The sequence below is a fragment of the Vigna unguiculata genome, chromosome 6 (assembly GCF_004118075.2).
Source record: "Vigna unguiculata cultivar IT97K-499-35 chromosome 6, ASM411807v1, whole genome shotgun sequence".
NCBI classification, from domain to species: Eukaryota; Viridiplantae; Streptophyta; class Magnoliopsida; order Fabales; family Fabaceae; genus Vigna; species Vigna unguiculata.
In genome coordinates, this window is record NC_040284.1 from 28,499,282 (window position 1) to 28,522,303 (window position 23,022).

Genomic DNA, 23,022 nt, shown 5'->3' on the forward strand with positions numbered 1-23,022 from the left:
TGTCCGCTTGTGTCTCCAATTTTTTTAATTTTAAAAGTGAATATAATAATTTTTTAAATTTTATTGTAATTTTTTTATTTTGTAGATAATTTTTTTATTAAAAATAATTATTTTATTTTAAAAATATTAATTTAAAAGAAAAATTAAATAAATGGAACAATTAAATTTAAACAATAGTTACTCAAAATGTAAAAAAGTAAAACAATTGTTTTAATTTTAAAAACGATTATTTATTGAAGGGTAAAATTTAAAATGTGGATAAATAGGACATTCTTTCTATATAGATTAGTGAAAACACATGCTTGCATGTGTGTTCACTTTTTTTAATTTTAAAAATAAATATAATTTTTTTTTAAAATTTTGTTATAAATATTGTAATATCTCAATTTTAGCAGCTTAAAAATAATAAAATAGGATATTCCACTTTACTGTTCAAAACAGATAAACAAATGTATAAAGTATATTAATACAGTCTTACAAATGATCAGACTATATAAATATATCAACTATACATACCAAACATTTCTAACTCTAAACACAAATTAACTACTTACAACAACTTTCCACTGAGACCTCCTTCAACCTAAAAGATAGCTCCTCAACCTCCAGAGGTGTCTCTGAAACTACATCCACCACTGCTCCCACCGAATAGGTGATCATCGCAAAAGGAAAACATACAACACAAGACAAAAACACAGAAGAAGGGTAAGCTAATGACTTTCAAAGAATTTTCTTAAACAATATAATATTGATATATCTAACAACTATAAACAAGCATATATTCACACACACATATTTCTAAACTACGACTCAACTAATCCGGATACATGCATTAAGGTCGGATCCAGTCAGTTATGCACTTGTAGTGGCATCTCATGCTCTGCAGAGCGACAGATTAAGAGTCAAAACTCTACCACATACAAGGTCAGTCCGTTAACACCTATGGTCAAGAAAAAATCCCTAGGCTAGGACCTCCTGCTCCTCTCACCACATACCCCATTCCTCTCTACTTGAGAATTTGAATGGTTATTAGAGCGTCAGGATAACTGCCAAGACAATCCCTACCTCAATGCATACACTACCACAATCACTACTAATCCTCCTTAGGTTAGCATCAACCAATCTCAACTCAGTCTTATATAAACAATCTCATACCATATACGCATCATTCATAATAATTACAAAGCTTCTATGAGAACTAAAATACCACCCAATTTAACTCCAAAAATACAAGTTTCAGATTCTGACTCACTTGCCCAACTAGTAGTACTCGCCCAGCCACTGGCTCATGCTCGCCCAGCTAGTACACTTGCCCAACCACTGGTCAAGGTCTGAAGTTTCTTACTTGGAAATTCGCCCAGCGAGCAGCACTAGCCCAGCCACTGACCCATGCTAGCCCAGCGAGTAGCACTCGCCCAGCGAGTATGTGAATCTGCATAATTCTGCAGATCAGTGTTCTGCATAATCCTGCATATCAACTTATTTGCCCAGCGAGTAGGCTCGCCCAGCGCGTAAGCAATTCTGCATAATTCTACAGAAACTAATTTAAGCATAATTATACCTATTCAACCAATCCATACAACTCCAAAACCTCCACCAAAGACCATTCGAGTATTAAACATTAATTCTATCAAAATATTCACACCAATTGCATCCAATTGCACCCATAACATACAATTATTCTCAAGCAACAGATAAAACCTAAGTATTTATCGTTTTCAAACATCACAACCCAATTCACATATCAAACACATCAGTTAATTATAGAATAATCATATAATAACAATCCTAACAGGTTTGTGAAACATAACAGACATTAGCTTCCCTTACCTGGTATCCTGCTTAAACAACTCTATAAACGCCAAACGTCTCTAACTCCACAGGATGCTCTATCTACATATAGAAACATCACAAGAACGATCAGGACATACCATTATGATCACTGATCAACAGAGACTCATATTGATAAATAAAATGACACATGCAAGCAGTAGAGTGCTTACATGCAACAGAAAATAGAAAAAGATAAAAAAGACAACGAAAACTTAACCTACACGAACGGAGAAACTGATCGGTCCAAATTGAAGAGCTCATCGAGAGGATCAATCCTACGGTCTCGGTTCTTCAATCAGACGACCAGAAAGACAGAACTTTTAGAGAGAAGTCAGAGAGCTCTAGAAAAGTGTTTTTTAGAGAGATGATGTGTTTTAAAATAATGAAACTCGTTTATAACAATTCTATTTATACTAAAACCTTTTTAATATTAAAATAATCGAGTCTCACTATTTTTAAACCACTATCACTTCTAAAGTACCATTTTTTGGGATTTTACAAATATCTTTTTATTTATTTTGTAGATAATTTTTTATTTATTAAAGATACTTAATTTAATTTAAAAATTATTAATTTAAAAAGAATTAAATGAATGAAATAGTTAAAACTAATAAAATGATTATTTAAAAGGTAAAAATGATAAAACAATTATTTTAATTGTAAAAAATGGTTATTAATTAAAGAATTAATTTAAAAATAGAAATCTATGACACCAAAATGGGATATCCTATATATATAAACCTTTATATATAAATATAAACAAGTAAAACTACACGTGAATAGCGAATGTGTATTCACTTTTTTTATGACAAAAAATAATGAAATTATAATTAAGAAAGTAATTTTTTTTTACAATTTAGTTTTGGATAGTTTTTATTTATTTAACTTAGAAAAAATGGTTAAATTTAAAAATCAGTTAAATTAAATAAAATGATAACTTGAAGAGTAAAAGTGAAAAAAAAGTGGAATTTTTTTTTTCCAATATATATATATATATATATATATATATATATATATATATATATATATATATATATATATATATATATATATAGGTTCTCATTAATTCAAAATGTGAGCACTATTTCTGCCAGATCTGATTAAGAGAAATTTTAAAAGTGTATTTTAAAAAAAATGAAATTAAAACAATTAAATGAACCTCAACAACTTACAATTAAGTTTTTTTTTTTTTCTCTCTTTATGTTTGTTTAAAGAGGGAATAAACTCTGTTAACTCTCTGATGAGAATGGGAGATTGTTAACCACACATTAAGGATATACTTTGTCAACAAATTGCGTATAGAGTTTAGATGCATGATTGCTTTAACTAGGTATCTATCTTACTTTTACAGATATCACAAGTATATTTAAATGTTTTATCCGAGAATTGACCTTAAAATGGGTGTTTAACTTAATTTTATAGACATTATAATTAATTTGTACATATTATTACTGAAAAAAAAGTAATGAATTTTTCTAATTTAAAATATTATTTTGAGCAACATTGCTCCTATACTAAATTTGTCATGAAGTAATAAGTATAAAAAGTTATCTTAACCTCTCTAAGCATCAAATAATTGGGCAGAAAAATAAGATGGTGAGTTGCAATAATGTTAAGAATTAAAAGAAAAAATGCATCAATCTAGTGAAAAAAATATATTTTCATCGTGATATTACTAAAAATTTTAGCAAATGATTTAAATTAATTTAATTCTTTTAATGTCTTTTTTTAATAAAGAAAATTATTAATAAATTTGGGTGGTGAAGAATATGCATATGACATCCAACATGAGATCAGAACATTTCATATTTCACAAGAATCTTTAGTACAAAAGAAATAGGACAATATTCGACGTGACAAGTCTTTCATATTTCAATTATGAGAAGAAAATTACAAAAACAAGGATAAGGGTGAATATGTGGTACTCATTAACCATCTTCCAATTGATGCATATAAGATGTATATATAACCTTATCAAGTATAAGCTTATTTTCCCTTTGAATAAGTGAATTAATCTTTTTAAACATACCAACCTACTTCCTTTCTCATTATCAAAATAAGTATAAATCTAATTAACATTAAGTGAAGTTGTTTTATAAATATATAAGTTGTGAGATTTTTCAACACTGCACACTCACCTCTCCTTAAAAGAAAATGCAACACGTGTAATAGGTATAATAATCTCATTAGAAAATGTAAACTAAAAGAATTTTTATGTTGTTTACTATTATTGTAGATTGCAGATCCAATAAGATACATCTACCTTAAATAATCATATCATATTTCTTGATATTGTAATTGACTTTGGCTTAGATTAAATGACCCAACGTATCAACCATTATGCTTGTTATAATTACTCTTACACACTGCATATGCAAATCAAAGTTTGACTTGATAATACAAATTCCCTCAAGAATCTCTTATTAACAAGTTTCACAGTTCTACAACTCAAAATAAACCGAAAATACAGGATAGAGAACTACTAAATTTTTAAAAGTACATTTTACTTACTTTTATTAGTATATTAATATGAGCACAAGTATTATAAGTATTATTAGATTCTTCGATATAATTTGTTTTCTCTTTATTTATTAGTGTCAAAATTTTGCTAGCTAAGACTTTATTGCTATAATCTTATGTTTTCCTTCAAGGTAAAAACTGGTGGTAGCGCATTGTGATGAGCTTATAAGAAAATATAGATTAAAAATATTTGTAATTGGTTGTAGTGAAAATTGTAACGAGGAATGTTGATACACCCATGCATACATAGATAATTACAGGAGATGAAATGTATCCACAAACACCCATTGACAAATCACGATGCAAAACTTAATTATACATATTATTTTAGAAGAAACTTTACATAGAAAATTTTAAAGATATGAGATGAACTACTAAGACACGATGCATTACATTTGTCATACTATAACAAAACTTAGCTTTACAATTTAAGTTATTTGTATTTACAATTAAACTATGTCTTGATGGATGAATATATAATAGAATTTTTTAATATATAAATGCTTTGATCATTATATATATATAACAAATTACTTTTTTAATAATAATTATAAAAAATGTTGAATATAAATCAAAAGTGTCTTACATTACATTTATTTATTTTTTACTAATTCTCTACTTTCTCTTTCTCTTTTCTTTTTTAAAACCAATAATATGACTAAATTTGCTTAAATTTTCCTTTGTCAACAACCATGACTTTTGAAACCTAAAAAGAAAAAAAAAACAATAAAAATTATCTCTTACAGACAAAAAATAACACACTCTTATCTCAAAACAAAACACTAAATATTAATTCATTACACCCATGCTCATAAATATATAATAAATTTGTTTTCTCTATTGTATTCTCTTATAAAAATATAAAAAATAATTAATAATTAGCTTTAAAAGAACTGTAAAACTAACAGTTATGTAAATACTTTCATAAGCTTTTCATTATTAGTTCATAGTTATTTATATTTAAATACGCAGATGTATCTCATTCAAGTTTTTAGGTCATAGTTTTTGAGTGTAATTATATCTATAAGTGATGGATATTGACTATTAATTTTGGAGAAGTGAAAATAATATTTCAAAATTTATGTTTTATCACAATCATTAGTACAACAAAAATAAATATATAATTTAATTATAATCATAAAAAAATCACATATATCTAATAATAAATCATAATTATTGAATTTATCAATAATTAAGCCAAAACATATATTACTAAAAAACATTTATTTCCCACAAGTTTTTGTTTTGAAATTTTTTTCATAAAAAATATTTACAAATTTTGTTATGAAAAATAACTTATAAGAAATTGCTATCAATTTTTTAGTAAAATATGTAGGGTTTCACATAAAAATTTGTAGAAAATGCTTGTAAATTTTAAAATTTTGTAAAAAATAATTATTCATGAAGGAATTAGAAGTCAATTAAAATTTAAAAAAAATGACAAGAAAAAAATTCTTATAAATTTTATAAAAAAATTGCAGAAAAAATATCATAAAATATGAAGAATTTTGATAAATTTTCGGTTATATTTTTTTTAATGTAAATAATTTATTATGTATAAAAATTTATCTTCTATTTTATTTCATAATCTTGTTTTACAAAAACTAAATAAATAAAATGTACTTCTTATTCTATTCAAGATTGCTATAGTTCAAAAATAATTGATAGATTTTTAAATTTTAATAATTAAGAATATTAACAATAAAATATTGAAATTAAAATTTTAAATTAATTTTTTATTGAATATGATATTAACAATTTAGTTATAAAATTACTAATTAATATTAAATAAATATAAAGGTGATAATAAATATTTTTTTTTTAAATTCATTAAATAATTAAATTTATATATAATTAAATTATTTTTTTAAAATTATAAATATATTATAAATTTTAATTACTAATCTATAAAAAGTAAAACATTAGGATGGGGACATGGTTCCTGCGGACCAACTAAGGTCTTGGTCCGCCCCTGCCTATAATCGTTCTCTGTCTTTCATGAATTAAGTTCTGACATTTTTTGTAATTTTTTTCTATTACACATGTTGTTCCTATACTATATAATATGTGTCTGCTTTAAAATATGTAATTTACTCAAATAATTGTTGTAAGTGTCAAAAAATAAAATGTGTAATTTGAAATAAGCAGATGAAGTATTGATATAATTTACCCAAAAATCATTTATTTTAGTTAAATTATTATGATAAATCAGTTATTAGAATTCAAATTGGTTTTGCCTTCAGCCTTACAATTTTGTCACAACATCATGTTCCACTCATGATACTAAGAGACTTTTCAATCTTATTTCTTTTTCAACTGTCAGACTCATGCCTAGGACAAAGACAGAAGAGAGGCAAAAATAAAAACATAATATATATATATATATATATATAGTTTAGTTACTTAGTAGATTAACAAGTTATAAATAAATTTTTAAATAGATATCTAAGTTATTTTAAAATTTGTAAAATTCTAAAAACAACTTTATACAATCTTTTAATCATGTATATAGTGTTACTAAGTTTTAAGATAATTATTAAAAAAATAATAAAATTACCATACATATTAAGTTAAGTTCAAATAATTTTATGAAATATATTGCTTATTTATATTTAGTTTTGCATGTGTAGGTATCTATCAGGATTTTGTTTCTAATAGAGTGGTCCATAAATAATTGTATAGATTGGAACTACAACCTTACAACTAGTTTTATTACTTCTTTATTTAATAATTTAGTTTATATTTGAATAAATAATTTCATTTAATATTAAAATTTATTAAAATGTTGGAAAGTAAAATGTGAGACATCAAACATAATAATTAACATGAATAGTTCCCTATATTATAACGAATAGTAAGTCGCATTTCTAAAATATGATTTCATGATAGATTTGAATATTTTTTTTTATTTTGACTATAATACTTTGAAAAACTTATTTTTTACAAATTTTAATAAAGTTTTCTTTTCAAGTTACATCAAATATTTCTTTTTCTTTTCTAAGATATATCGAACATTTCTTTTGTCTAATGAGGTAATGAGGTATGTTAATTATGTTGACATTATAAAAATTTGTCAAAAAATAATTTTTCTTTTTATTTTTAATAAAGTTGTACTTTATCTATACAATTTCACTTATTTTTATTTTTATATGAAAATTTTATCTATGAAAATCATACACATAAACACACACTACAAACTTAACATTAGTGAAATTGCTCGTTAAATATTCCATGGCCTCAGGTAAACTAATTAGAATTGTAAACTAAATAGAATTTTAGGTTGCTTACTATATTAATGCAAATTGCACAATTCCTATAAGGCACATCCACCTTAAACAATCATATTACCATTTTCTGAGATTGTAATTGACTTGGACTTTTATAGAGTAAATGACCAAATTTAAACCCTCCAACCATTATGTTTATTGTTGTTAAACACTTTATATGTACAAAATTAATGTTGACTTAAAATGATCTTTGAAAGTCAGAATTTAAGCACCAACCTCTTTTTTTTTTTTCATGGCGTGTTATGTTAAAGAGAGTACCTACAAAGGTAAACCTTAGACGTAGAAGAGTTTTATTGAATAATTATGGTTGTGCCCTTTGTAGAGAGCAAGAAGAAAGCGTAAGTCATTTGTTCTTTGATCGTAAAGTTGCCTCTAAAGTCTGGAACATGTGCAACAATTGGGTAAGGATCTTGAATGTCCACTATAATCAGCCTTACGAAAGCTTTCTACATTTCCATGTATTGGAACTCAACCATAAAGGGAATGATATTTGGAAGGGGGTATGGGTGGCTGTCATGTGGAGTATATGGATACATAGGAATATTTAGCAACGCCATATCTAATGCAGAAGAAATATTTTGTATGGCTCAACTAAGAGTGTGGGCATGGATGAAACATAAAAGCACTAAGGTAAGCTTCTCTTTTTCGGATTGGTGCATGTGTCCTATACACTGCATCAGATCTATAACATAGCAAACCATATAAATATTGGACTACAAAGGTAAGAACATTTGTGGGGTGGGTGGTTAGATGGAAGGTGGGAGGGAGGGGGAGGAGTTGAATTTTAGCAAATATATTCTAGGTTTGTTTGGATACAGGTGTGGATATAAAGGGCAGAAGGGACGGGAAGAATGGGCAATCAAAAGCTACCCATAACAAGGAGAAGGCATGTTATTACAATGTCAAAGGGTGATTGCTAAAACACTCATAACTGGGATGAACACATGTCGAAGGCATAATTAGGAAAACAACAAGCACTGAACGAGGGATATTGATGCGACGAAAGAAATATGCAATGTGTTTTCAAGAGCACCCTGTGAAACCTCTATATGGAAACAAAGACAGTTGAATAATTTCATCAAAGTCCTGGAATCATAGCTAAGAGAAAGTGATGAATGGTAAACCAACCACAAAAGTTATAGGTGTGGAAAGATGTAGGGAGTATAGCAACACAAATTCTTGTATGCTCTATTGAATATGCTTCCCTAGCAATGCACACATAAATCTATATTGCTTTACAAGTTATAGATGTGATAGAAACACCTTCATTTGTTTGGTTGGTAGGGATTTTTGATACCAAATGTACATGTCATTAACCTTGATATATAAAGGTAGAATAACTGGAAACACTTTATATATATTTTTTGTATACGGGTTGGAGTACCCCAAGTACTCCACTATACATATAAATACTTATACTTTGTCGATAAAAAAAACGATGTAATTAAAAATACGATATCAATTTTATAAATATTAAAAAATATATTAAATCGTTTATAGAAGAAACCGACACATATATATTAGATAGGTTATATGAAAAGCCTATATAAATCTAGATTTAAAAAATAACAAGAAAATTAAGAATACTTATATGGGTTATAAAAAAATCATATCTAATAGTTATCTTTTTTTTTAACATCACTATTCACGTTGAGCTTCGTTTTCTCTCTTTGAGAGAACCCTCACCCATCTTTTTCTCGCTTCCCACCACGTTTCATATTCTCTTCTTACTACTAGTATCCTCTATATTTGATGTAACATATTCTAAATAATCAATCTACTATGTAATTTTTGTACTAGTGATAGTATATCCTTATCCTCTGTTAATGTTGTTTTTCCATCATTCCTCTTCATCATAATGATGCCAGTACTTTCAATAGCAGTCAAGGTTGCTATCAATAAGTTTCATCTTTATTAAAACAATAACAATCACTCTCACAGAAAAAGCCACTCTCATCTGAATTAAAACCAAATACTAATTTATTAAAGTTAAAACACACATGCTCATAAGGTACAGTTCCTCTAAATTATTGTTTTGTCTATTGAATGTTACTATCCTCTAACGTGATACATCCCCTCTTGCACACATTCGACAATTAGTCAAAACAATTAAATGGAAAATAGGGTTCTATCTTCACACGCATGTGACTGAGGGACAATAATTCGATGTATAAATAATTGAAATAGAAATATCTTGATAAATATTTATTGTTTGGATGATAAATTCGAAATCAAACTAAGGTTATTTTGGAGATAAATATTTCTTTTATCAACATTAGTTGTTAATTTGGTTAGTAAAGAGAGTTGGTCCCATAATCTTTTTGATCCTTTATTTCAAATCTTTCGAATCAACTTTACTTTAAACTGTTAACGAAAGAACTGAATGTACAATTTTTTTCACTCTATTCTCACTTTTACCAATAGTTCAACCAGCTCCCCTTGAACACGATATGTACGTGGGTTATTAGTTTTCAAATTGGTTTTGCATTCGGCCTTACACATCTTGTCACCAACTCTATGTCTTACTCAAGATACTTAGTTAGTGCCTCTTCAGCTTTCTTCTTTCTCAACTTTCATTGTCTCGTACCCGTGACCAACACAACTTTCTAAAAGAGAGGCAGAATACAAACAAATAGTATAATTAAATAATTTTTATTTTAAAGTTAAATGCATCACACTCTCATAATGATATTTTTTTTTCAAAACGGTATAATATTAATTTATCACAATCATATATATGTGTAACCCAAAAGAAAATGAGGTGTTTTAAAAGCTAGCAGCAGAGAGCGTATGAGAGGAGAGGAAGAAGGCGAGGCTGAAAGACGGAAAAAGAGGAAGAGCGCGGTTTCTTGTGGGTGGCACAAGAAGACTTCGTAGCTGGTAAGTTTTCCTTATTTTGGTTATATATAGCGAAGATTCTCATCTTTGGTGTGTTTTAAATTTCTGTATTATGGTTCTGTGATTTGCCTGGTTATATCATGTTGCCTACGTGTGTTTTAAATGATATGGGGCAAACTAACCGTAAACACGTTATAACCCTAAATGAGATAAACCCAAAACAATTATAGAGAGATGCAAAGGAGGAGCCATGTGACTCCATGCTTCCGTCCCTTAGTGCAGTCCTAAATCAGAAGTTTGCATTTCAGAGCTTAAAGCTGCAGCTAAGAACCAAAAGGGGTTTGTATGTGTAAGTTGCAATGATTCCATTCAACAAACTTTCATTGGGTTGTTGGCAGCTTCAATGGGTTGATTGCTTTCATGAAAAAACATGTGGTATTCTGCATGCTCTTTTTAAAAAAAATGATAAGATATGATAAGTGTTTTATAAAATATTTTTTTTAAATTTGTAAATTTCTATAAATAACTTTATACACCCTTTTAATCATGTACTCTAATAGTAAGTTTTAAGATATTTATTACAAATTTAATGAAAGGGCCATATATTGCTTATTTGTATTTATTTAGTTTTGCATGGTACAGGTATCTATCAAGCTTTTTATATTTTTGTTTTCTGACAGATTAATTCTCCATGAACAACCCCATAAATTTGCAGTACTATACAGTGCTATACAGCTAGTTATTATTATTATTTTAATATTTTAGTATACATTTTAATTAAATAATTTAATTGTACATTTTATTGCTATTTAAAGTTATTAAAAGATTGGTGAAGCATAAGACATGGAACGGGAAGAAGAACTGCATGAAGCCTTCTTGAGCTCAAGCCATGATGATGAATCATCACACGTAACAGAATCCCGTCTGGAAGAGGTGCTATCGGACACCACCATACCCTTCTCCAAGCGCATCCTCTCGGCCACATGGATCGAATTCAACCTCCTATTTCCCCTTGCAGGACCTGCAATCATCGTTTATGTCATCAACAACCTCATGTCCTTCGTCACTCGAGCCTTCGCCGGCCACCTCGGAAACCTCGAACTCGCTGCGGCCAATCTCGGCAACAGTGGCATTCAGCTCTTCGCCTATGGCCTCATGGTAAATTTGTGTACGGATCACCAGTTACCAACTTTATATATCTTATATACTCATAAATAGTTGTGGTTATGTATTTGTTTTTATGTGTGTAATTGATTTAGCTGGGTATGGGAAGTGCTGTGGAAACTTTATGTGGACAAGCGTACGGAGCAAATAAGCATGAGATGCTAGGGGTATACATGCAGAGAGCAATTATTGTTTTAGTTGTGACTGGGATTCCATTAACGGTGGCGTATATCTTTTGCGAGCCTATTCTTCTGTTGTTGGGTGAACCCCCTGAGCTTGCTTCAGTTGCGGCGGTGTTTGTGTACGGTTTGATCCCGCAGATCTTCGGTTACGCGGTGAACTTCCCCATACAGAAGTTTCTGCAGGCGCAGAGTGTGGTGGCGCCAAGCACTTACATCTCCGGGGCTACGTTGCTGCTCCATGTTTTTCTGAGTTGGGCGGCAGTGTACTGGTTTGATACTGGGCTGATAGGGACCTCCTTGACACTGAGTTTGTCTTGGTGGATCATAGTAGTGGCCCAGTTTGTGTACATAGTGCTTGCCCCTAGGTTCAAGCGGACTTGGACTGGACTTAGCATTGAGGCCTTGTCTGGGCTTGGGGCTTTTGTGAAGCTCTCGGCTGCGTCCGCGGTTATGTTGTGTTTGGAGACATGGTATTTTCAGGTGCTCGTGCTCATTACTGGCTTGCTTGACAATCCCCAGCTTTCTCTTGATTCCATCTCTGTTTGGTAAGTAAATCTTGCTTCAATCAATTACTATATTAACCCCAATAATCAATATAATTATATCCGACTTTTAAAACGTGACTTCATAATATGTTTGAATGTACGATTCTTATTTTTTATTTTTAACAAACTTGAATTTTATATAAAGAATTTCACTTTTTTCAATTTTTTATATTAAAATTTTATAAACTAGCTTAACTTTTTTTTAATGTTTATATATATATATATATATATATATATATATATATATATATATATATATATATATATATATATATATATATATATATATATTCTAGTCAAAAGTATCGAAGTCTCATCTATTAAAACATTCAATGTATTATATATTTCCTTTCTCTCATATGCCTCTCTTTATCTCCTCTTTTCAGTCTCAAATCCTTTTAGTTCTTTCGTCTTCTCATTGTTTTATTATTATTCTCCTTCATTACTTTTTTATCGCCTATTATCCCTTACCTGACCTGTCTCTTTAATATCTTTTTCCACTTTTATATAACATCATAAGTCGATGTACTCTTTTTCTTTATAAACTATTTGATCTAGTATTGGACCGACTAGTTGGACTTAACACCACACAACTCTCACCATTTAGCTCTTTAGTTTAGACCATAAAGATTAAAAGAAAAATGAGTTCAAAATGACTTAATTTAAAAGAAAATCGATTGATTGGACCTATCACTACACCTCTCTTAGTCTTTAGTTTTTTGGAACGTAAAAGCTAAAAGGAAAAAACAGTTTATTATGCTCCTATTGACTTGGATCTGGGTCTTAAAAGTTACACAAATTTAAGGGTTGGTAAACTTGTAATAAACTAGAAAAAAACCATGGAGAAAAATGTGAATAAAGTTCAAATGGGTATACAAGTGAAACTAATGTAAAGTAGGCCAATTTAGCTAAGTATTTGAAAATCAAATAAGACCAAAATCATGTCAATAAAAATGTGAACAAATCATATAAAAAGGAGTCTTAAAGTCAAATTTTAGAATACCTACACACATGAATGATCATACAATAAAGAAAGAAAAACTCAAATCTCACCATCCGGTACACTTTTTTAGTACACAAGATGAATGTCCACATAGTGTGGAAAGTGAAACTAAAAGAATGTATTTGGTAAGAAATAGCCCTGGAGCATAATTTTTTACTGTATGCAGCATGTCAATATCAGGGTTGCTGTTCAACATAGGAATTGGATTTAATGCAGCCATAAGGTAAGGGTTTTGTGCATTGATTTTGCAACATGCATATGTAGATATAGATATGATAAAGATGTGATTGTTGTATGTAACAGTGTGAGGGTAGGTAACGAGTTAGGGGCTGGGCATCCAAAGTCTGCAGCATTCTCAGTTATTATGGTGAATATGGTGTCATTCATTATTAGTGTGATAGAAGCTGTGGTAGTCCTTGCTCTTCGTCGGGTTTTAAGTTACGCTTTCACAGATGGTGAAATAGTGGCCAACGCTGTCTCAGACCTCTGTCCCTACTTGGCCGTTACTCTCATTCTCAATGGAGTTCAACCCGTCTTATCTGGTAACTAATTAAGGATAATACTATTATCACTACTAATAATGCTATTTTTTCTAAGAAATTTAATTGACAGGTAATTTTTTCGTGGGTAATTATTTCTTATAAAATTATAAAATTTGCATGTATTTTCTACAAAATTTGTTGTGAAACATGTTTTATACAAAATATTTTGCAAAAAAATTGACAGCAATTTCCTGCAATTTTGTTTTCATAACAAAATTTATAAGTATTTCTTACAAAAAAAATTCAAAACAAAATTAGTAAGAAATATGAGTTCTTTTTGTAGTGTGTGATTCCTATTTTTTGACTCTCATCCTTGATTTCTTGATTTTTTGATGTGGTTTAGTATGGATCATAGATTAAATATACCAGTATTTTTTCATTTCAAAGAATCAATAACTCATACTAAATCACGTCAATAGAATAAATGATGAAAATAAAAAAATAGGAATCATATAATTTTTCATTAATTAAATAATATATATTTATTGTTTTCAGTCAATATTTTCTTATTTTAATAATTAAATAACTGTAAGAGTCACTACTTTCTGTAGGAGTGGCTGTTGGGTGCGGATGGCAAGCCACTGTGGCCTATATCAATGTGGGTTGTTATTATTTGATTGGAATTCCTTTGGGTTGCATCTTGGGCTTCAAGTTCGGCCTAGGCGTGCAGGTAGCAATATTTATTGGGCCTTACAAATCAATTATTGTATTTACATCATTAAAATATATTTATGTAATACTATATACAGGGAATATGGTCGGGAATGATCGGCGGAACAATGTTGCAAACTCTCATTTTATTATGGATCACACTTCGAACTGATTGGGATAAAGAGGTAATATTACTTTATCAATGACTAATTAAGCATTATGATTCAATATTCAAATTTAACACTTAGGTATCTGTATTGGAAATTATTCATTTCTCCATCATCAATGAAACTAAATACACATCAATTGTTCCTCCACCTTTTTATTAACCTTCATTTTGACACTGAATTCACCAAAAGTATGTAAAAAAAAATCTATTTTGTTTCGTTTTATTGATCATATTCCATGTATATGATAAACTTTATGAACATAGGTAAAAATAACGAAGGAACGATTGGAGAAGTGGGAGAACCAGAAGAAACAGGCTAAAGTTGAGAGTTGAAATGTTTCATCTTGTAAAAGGAAAAAAAAAAAGTTGGTAATAAAAGGTGTACTCATAACTATTTTTTTAGCATATTTAATAAGACAAATTGTACTTCCTTTGGAACTGTTGTTCAACTCCACTGCATTTCATGATTTAATTCATTAAAAAAATGTAGCCACAGTTGCTCTGTTGTGGGATTTCTTTAACATAGTCATGAGCCTTTCAATTCCTTCAAGCGTTTTGTTCTTTATTGTGTCCTCATCTCCTTCGTTATAAGAATTCTTTAATCTAATAAATCATTTTTTTGACCTTGAATATGTTCTCATCTCTTTCATCATGAAAAATTATGTAATTTAATAAAATCACCGTGGACATTATTCTCTCTCATACATACTTTGTTTTAACTGTTCACCATATGCAAGAAAGAAAAAATCAATGATAACTCCAATAATTATATCGGAAAAAAATTTCTAAAATTAATTTCTTCTTGTACATTTTATCTAGAGATGTAAAAACAGATAATTCGGTCCAGTCCGATCCATCATGGGTTGACCACTTAGTGAGTCAACTTAACACAATTTATCTATTAGTGAGCCAAAAAAATTTGAACCTGACCCGATCTAGCACGGGTTGGTAGGTTAAACAAGTTTACCCATTTACTCAATTAAAAAAATACAATTTTTTTTAGTCTAAAAAAGATTAAATTATAATTATGATTAAAGTCTAAGTAAACTTCAAAATAGAATCAAAATACAATAATCCAAAAGGATGTTAAACTCCAAATACAAACCAAAATCTCAAAAATACAATTATCAATGTGTTGGTTAAAAAAAATCTAACCTGACCCAAATAAAAAGCTTAATATAATAAAAAACACTTGTATGATTATTTATTTGTTAGCCGAGTCAAAAATTAACACTACTGAAATTTGTAAAAAAAAAATCCTGATACATATTGGTGTTGTATCTCCCCATTGAAACAATTCGTAACAATACCTCTCAAGTGTGAGACTTTCAATACAAGGACCTTAATGCACTCGTTTGAGCCGGTTTTTAACTATCAACTCTGATGCCACTTGTTCTCATTTCTAGTAAATGTGAGACTTAGACTATTTTCTCTTGTACCCATTCAACTTCGGTTACCAAATGTTTTTATCAATTCTGGTTGCATTTAAGAATAATTCTATAGTTATTTATTCTATTTTCTCTTATTCAAGAAGTATTTCTTAAGAACTTGAAGCATTTGCTAACCGAAGTTTGAGAAAAATAAATAATAAAGACAAGTTGAAGCGATTATTTTTTTCTCCTTTCTCAATAATTTGAGGTTCAGACGTTCTTAAATTCTCTTTTAAGTGAATCAGGAAAGTAATTTTAGCACCTTGGAATTCAACCGGTTATATCTGGTAACTACATTCGTCCCTATTTTTATATTTATTTATTTAATGTTTTCAATGTATGTTTTGTATAAGCTCAGTTTTCTACTTAATACTAATTATTACTACGTTCTCTATACTAAATTATCTTCAGAGATAACCAAATTAAACTTTGGTATTCATTACAAATCTTTTATTTTTATTTTGAGGTAATATGAAACTAGTTTGTATTCTTATTTTAATAATTTTTTATAGAATTTACTCCCCTAATAGTAGGTCTATTAAGTGAAAAGTAAATATTAATGTTTTGTAAAGGATTAACTATAGAGGTATTAGTTGGGTGCGGATGGCAAACCACCGTAGCCTATATAAATGTGGGCTGGGCTGTTATTATTTGATTTGAGTTCCTTTGGGTTGCACTTTGGGCTTCAAGTTCGGCCTAGGTATACAGATAACAGTATTTATTGGGCCTTGTAAATCTTTCACTGTATGCATACAAAAAATATATATTATTTATTTGTTGTCTTATTTTTGAAAACATATTTAACAAAAATACATTAGATATAATGGGTTCAATTGAAAATTTCTGAGTGTAATTTTATGTTCTACCATCTTGTTGAAAATTATTATGAATAATGAAATTATTGATTTTGTAATTATTCAATATTTGAAAAGCTGATGGGAAAAACGTATCCCAAGTATAATGAAAATAAAAAACAATAAGAAAACAATAGGAAAATACATAAATTTACTTTGTCATTTATTTGTTTATTTTCACATAATTGTCTCAAATGCTTTTATATATATATATATATATATATATATATATATATATATATATATATATATATATATATATATATATATATATATATTACATGTTTTATAGAAAGACTTGAGAAATTCTTTCTCAAATTATAATTGATATCATTTTTAACTCAAAATTTTAAGAAAATGAGTTTAAATTATTGTTATGATTATGTTATTTTTGTTCATAAATCAGTCTTGCTATTGATAAATATTCTAGCTTCTTTTCTTTTTTAAATCATACTCTACATTTTCACACTATCTTGTTTTCTCCTTCATTTAAATATTTTCTCATTTTATCCTGTTAAATTAGGATAAGTTGGTCTTCATCATAACATATATTATTTGTAAGTACGTATCCTTATTTCTTGATCATAGCATCATAATGATACACTTGTGTCATTACACATCATTATATTAATTAAATACATTGTAGTAGTGATAGCTCACCCACTTATGGCGCGACTAACATTGTTATGTATTTAACCAAAAGTCAATAAAAGTATTAAAAAGGAATATTAATAAATTTTCTATCAAATAATAATAATAATAATAATATTATTATTAAAACAAATAGGAGAACACTAAAACTGTGATAAAAATTGAAATGAGGTGAGAATATTGATGCTCATGCATGCCCCCACCATTGACTTTGGTCAGATTCAAAGCTTTCCAAAACGTGAAAGCGTGCTAATGGTGGGGTGGAGTTCAGCCTCTTCATACAACAACCTGTACTTTTCAAACAAATGTGCTGTGCATGGACCGCGCTGCTCCCTCTTGTCCCTTCACATTCGCAACAGCTACTTCTCGTTATTTTATACCATAATTAATAACAAATTTTATTTTATAAATAACTCGATTTAAAGTCTACTTCTTTAACAACGATAACGATCGATAACGATAAGAATTTATTGGAGAAAGAATTCTGTGGTGAGAAATGAGAGAACAAACTACATGTTATGGATGAGGAACAGAAGCACAAGTTAGCGAAAATTTGTGATACGGAAGAATTGTTAATTGAGAAAATGTAAATGATGTCTCATATTTACTAGCCAGGCTGGGTTCTTGCAACAGCAATGGGAACATTTGGTTGCATATACACCTGTACATGCCCAATTATTTAATGGTGAGAAGTGTACACAATTAGTTGCTGGATCACCAAGCTAGTGTAGTGGAAGCTGTATTTGACGAGTTGACTCTTTTCTCCAATAATTTTTCTCATTAATGCTTGCACTTACTTTCACACCTAGTTTTTAATTATTATTATTTCTTTTTTAATTCACATTCAGATCTTAGAATGAAAGAATCCTAACTTGCAACCATGTTTACCTTAAGAATTAAGACTTCTATCAAGTTCATGTTCCATCCATAAGTATCTGAGAAATTATCCAATTGGTAACGGAACAAAAGAAAAACGTCAAGTAGTGGAGGATTTTCGTACCATAAGATAAGAAAAAAATTGATGTCTTTTACAGTTGAATAATTATAATATACATCTAGTTGATTTGATCAGAATGAAGTTGTATTTGGGGAAGTTTGTGATTGTCCCTATTAATAATACATTATCGGACACAGATTGGGATCAACTAGACAATGTAATTGTATCAGCACAACGTGTTCCTGATTTGATGTGGCTTCGGAATTAATTAGGATGTTCATCGTCATATCATACATATAATCCAATATCAGATGGCAATGGCAGCAACCATCACATACTTAACTACTGCACCGTCCACTCCCAATGTCATCATAACGTGTCCTTTTCAAGATTAATACTCATTAAATTTGTGTCTATCACTTGTGCAAAACCACATCAGCGATTGCAGCATTTCAACACTTTTTATTTTTAACTCTATTTTTCAATAAAGGAAGTCCACCAGATTTTCTCATGAAAAATGGGATAGAGGGATGATTCAGAGATTACAGGTATAAATAATAACTTAGTTGTGTCCATTGTTTTGATTAAAGTATGGCTAGTTGTATATGATAGAAACAGTGTCCTAGTAGAACCTTTCAATATTTCAACTCAAGCACTTAATAATATTTATAGCTCCTCTGTCACCTCTCCAAACTTGTCAACAATTCGTTTTACCAAAAGACATTTTCATAACTTGAGACTGCAATAATGAAACTTATTCCACAAGAGACAGAAATCGTTGTTTCATCTACCTCTGCATAAGAAAGTACCAAAAGAGAGAGATGGAAAAAGAGGAACAAAACAACTCAAAATTGATCTACAGGCAGAACTGATATGATTTCACAATCTTTGTATCAGCTAAAGAAAAGACATAAAGAACAAAAAGACAGAAACATGAGATTGTGTCGCAGAAAACACGAGTTTCCTAGTAAAATGTTTACACTTAGGTAGTGATGATGAGTTGATGAGAGGAGGAAGGGTAATTAATGAGGGTCTGTGATTGTCTTCCTCTGGCAAAGAGTCTCTTCCATGTTTTGAGTTGAGTGATGAAGTTTCCATGAATGCCAAGTCTGAGTGTGGAAACACCTGATATAATTCTCTTCCTCAGCCTCATTAGCCTCTTCCCAATCTTAACCTTCAACTTACAAATTCTGAGTCTGAGGCACGATGGCTTTCTGCGTGAATCTGCTTTCTCCAACACTTTGTGGATCAAAAACTGTGCCCTTCTGTGGATTATGTCTTCAGGGTCCTCCTTCTCCACCTTTGAGTAAGCGTATGAGCTCCTACACAGATCCATTCTTCTTCAAAAATGAGTTTTTTTTTTTTTTTGTTTCTTTTCTGGAGTGAGAGAGTGAAAGAGAAAGAGGAGTGATAAGTTGATAAGCATAGAGAGGTCTGAAACTAAATTTATAGTGTAGTTTTGGGTGGTGGGGCCATTGAAGGATGTCATGTGCACTAATTTTTTTGTTGAAAATAATGAAGATGATGACTGTGCCTGAACTGGCGTGTATCATTTTGTCAAAATGAATCCTTCTCCTCAAGTACAAACTGCCATGGAAAGGAGAACTCCAACCATTATTACTTAATCATCAAGTATATAATTCAATTTAGGATAACAGATTAAAAAAATACAATTTATTATACTTTATAGGTTGGTTAGATTTTAAAGTAATCTTTTTCATTCAATCTAAGAAAATTGTTCAATTGAAACTAAAAAGTTAATTTGAATATTCCAAATGAAATTCCAACTTAGGTAGTGTCATCCCAGTCTGAATTTTTTCTGCATTTTTTGTTGTGATTTGGCTACTTACAAAAACCTGGATAAAATATGACATGCGTAAAAAATAAACCAGAATAGATTTAGAAAAATCAATGTATTCATTTTTAAATTCATTTCAATTAAATTGATTTTGCTAACCCGTGTTTTTAAAGAATAAAAAGAGAAAAACATCATCTGAAAGCAGATTAAGCAACCCAATTAAATTTTGTTATTTTTAATTTCATAATTATTGTAGTTAGTACTTATGAATTAAAGTCAACTAATTTAATAAGCTTTTACTTATCTTTTTCATATATAAGTCCGAAGATTATATTATTATAGAGGAAGAAAACTAGAAAAAACTATAACCAAATTAGTCACAAACTAACTTTCAATCTCTTCCAACTAAAGAACTATAACTACAACTCGCAATTTAAACATTTATCTACTGTGATGGATTTGGACTCTTAGTAACTTTTTATTTGTTCAATTTGTATTAGGAAATTTAAGAAAGTGAAAATTTCTAATTTGGTGAACACTGTGACGTGAAATTGAAATTTTGTGTGGCAAAGAAGTAAACGGAGGGACCATATTGACGTGTTCGGCCTGCGGGAATTATACTAATTTAAATAATGATACGTTGACCACAATAATTGTAATTATATATTCATAAATTATTTTGATTATAATAATACCATCACCAATAAATAAAAAATTAGATTCATGATAATATTCTCAACTCAAGAATTTACAGATGAAGATACTTAGAGATTTTTAAATCTTATAACTGAATAAATAATGATTTGTTATACATTAGAAATATTTTTGTGACATGAATTCTCTAAGAAAAAAATACACTATTTATAAGTTAATTTACAAAATCAGATTAGACATAATATGTTGTTATTATGATATGGTTGTGGTGTGAATACTAATAGAATTTATAATATCACCGACTACAAGAAGCATATTCTGAAATTCAAACATTCATTTAATTGTGCTATAGTTGCTTTCTTTCTCGTGATGGAAGCACTTCTGAAGTCAAAGAAACTCTTTTAAGTCAAAGAACAATTTGAGAAAAGCATGAGCCTTGCACAGTGTAAAGCAGACCAAATTTCTAAGGTAGGGATCTTTAAATTCCATCCATATAATCGTACTTTATTTGGCACCACTTCTTAAAGAAAAAAAAAATTATTGAAAATGATTAAAAGTAATTGTTCGTCAAAGAAAAAACGTCAAAATTTGCACAAACAACACCCAACTCAGTATTTAATATGTACATGCCTAAATGTGTGTTCCACTCCTTTTAGTGTGAGAAAATGTATTATTTTAAGAAAAAAACAAATATTCTAAGTAAAGGAACATTTACATTTTTTCTTTCTTTTGATAAGAGAGCCATGTCCCTTTTTAAAGCAATGTCTACATTGTTATTCAATGATATACAATATGTATATATATTAGAATTATTTTATAATAGAACATTACTAACCATATCTGACTATATTAATAGGTTACTACAAATAGAGGTTTTTTTTGGACAAGCATATATTATATATGAAAAATTTCAAATATTTGATATGTAGGATAATATAAAATATTTACATGGTTAATTATTTTTATATATAATTATTTAGACATAATTATTGTGTTATATTTCATATTTTGAGTAATTAAATATAAATCATGATGAAAATAAATAAATATAACATTGTTGTGCTATAGAGTTAAAGAATCCAACAACGGAGTTGGTTTAACTCATTTGGACCTTAAGTTGAAACGTTATCTATCATAACTTTTTGATTATGGTGGTGGGACATTAATCTATTCATACCATTAATTTTTGTTGTGTTCTTATCATTTTTTGTATTACTTTCTTTGTCCATTTTCTTCTGCTCGTTATTCCTCAGTTTTTGCTTTTGTTTTTCTTAAGTGTAATCATTATAGATTTTGGTTGTCTACTAAGATAAAGATTCTTCATCATCAACTTTCTTTCTTCCTCTGATTATTCTTTTGTTAGCATTTGTCCATTAACGTTTTCTAATTTTTCTCTACTGTTAAGAATTTTTTTAAGCAATTATTCAACAAATTTTCACCATGATTTAGTTGGATGTTTACTATAAACTTTATTCATAAATATTTTATCAAGGTAATTAATTAAAATCATTATCATTTTTGAAATATCCATATTTGATTATAAATTCAATAATATATTGAATTATTTAATTTTAAAAAATGAATGATTAAATATACAAAGTTATTAAGATAAACTGTCTGTGTGCATAATGTGAAAAGTAACATCAGGTACAAGGAAGTATTTTGAGTTCACTTTGTTTAAAATGAATGAATCATGAGTCTAATCAAGAACCATATAAATTTCTCTAATAGATATAAGCATTAAATTACTCAGTTAAACCATATCACAATGCCCAAACTATTTCTACTATATGTACCACTCAAGTTTTTCTTCTCACCCTTCTAACTTAAACATAACTAACATTACAGAATAAGTTTGGTCCTATTCACAGGGCATTCTGTAACTATTTCATTCTAAAAAAATTAAAAAAATCGAAAAGATTAGAATTTTGTAGAGATTGGATATAGCTACTAATTATCTGACA

General features: G+C 28.9%; 2 protein-coding genes across 2 annotated transcripts; one reads left to right on the forward strand and one right to left on the reverse strand.

Annotated features, from left to right (window-relative positions):
- The first annotated feature begins 10,215 nt into the window (after positions 1-10,215).
- On the forward strand, positions 10,216-15,284 carry LOC114188160 (protein DETOXIFICATION 40-like). The gene is made up of 8 exons (XM_028076711.1): positions 10,216-10,520; positions 11,294-11,636; positions 11,738-12,369; positions 13,539-13,595; positions 13,676-13,914; positions 14,466-14,584; positions 14,664-14,750; positions 14,999-15,284. Exons 2-8 carry the CDS (start codon positions 11,322-11,324, stop codon positions 15,065-15,067), a joined length of 1,518 nt encoding a protein of 505 aa, XP_027932512.1. The 5' UTR covers positions 10,216-10,520; positions 11,294-11,321; the 3' UTR covers positions 15,068-15,284.
- A 4,030-nt stretch (positions 15,285-19,314) lies between these two features.
- Positions 19,315-20,032, reverse strand: LOC114187443. The gene has a single exon (XM_028075704.1). The coding sequence runs from the start codon at positions 19,940-19,942 to the stop codon at positions 19,589-19,591; it is 354 nt and encodes a 117-aa protein (XP_027931505.1). The 5' UTR covers positions 19,943-20,032; the 3' UTR covers positions 19,315-19,588.
- Between the last annotated feature and the right edge of the window lie 2,990 nt (positions 20,033-23,022).

What these genes read in the sequence shown, in the direction of transcription:
- LOC114188160 (XM_028076711.1), top strand. Translation starts at nt 11,322, where the DNA reads ATGGAACGGGAAGAAGAACTGCATGAAGCCTTCTTGAGCTCAAGCCAT. An exon ending in TCTTCGCCTATGGCCTCATG is followed by an intron (nt 11,637 to 11,737) that starts GTAAATTTGTGT and finishes TAATTGATTTAG; the next exon opens with CTGGGTATGGGAAGTGCTGT. An exon ending in CTTGATTCCATCTCTGTTTG is followed by an intron (nt 12,370 to 13,538) that starts GTAAGTAAATCT and finishes TACTGTATGCAG; the next exon opens with CATGTCAATATCAGGGTTGC.
- LOC114187443 (XM_028075704.1), bottom strand. Translation starts at nt 19,942, where the DNA reads ATGGATCTGTGTAGGAGCTCATACGCTTACTCAAAGGTGGAGAAGGAG.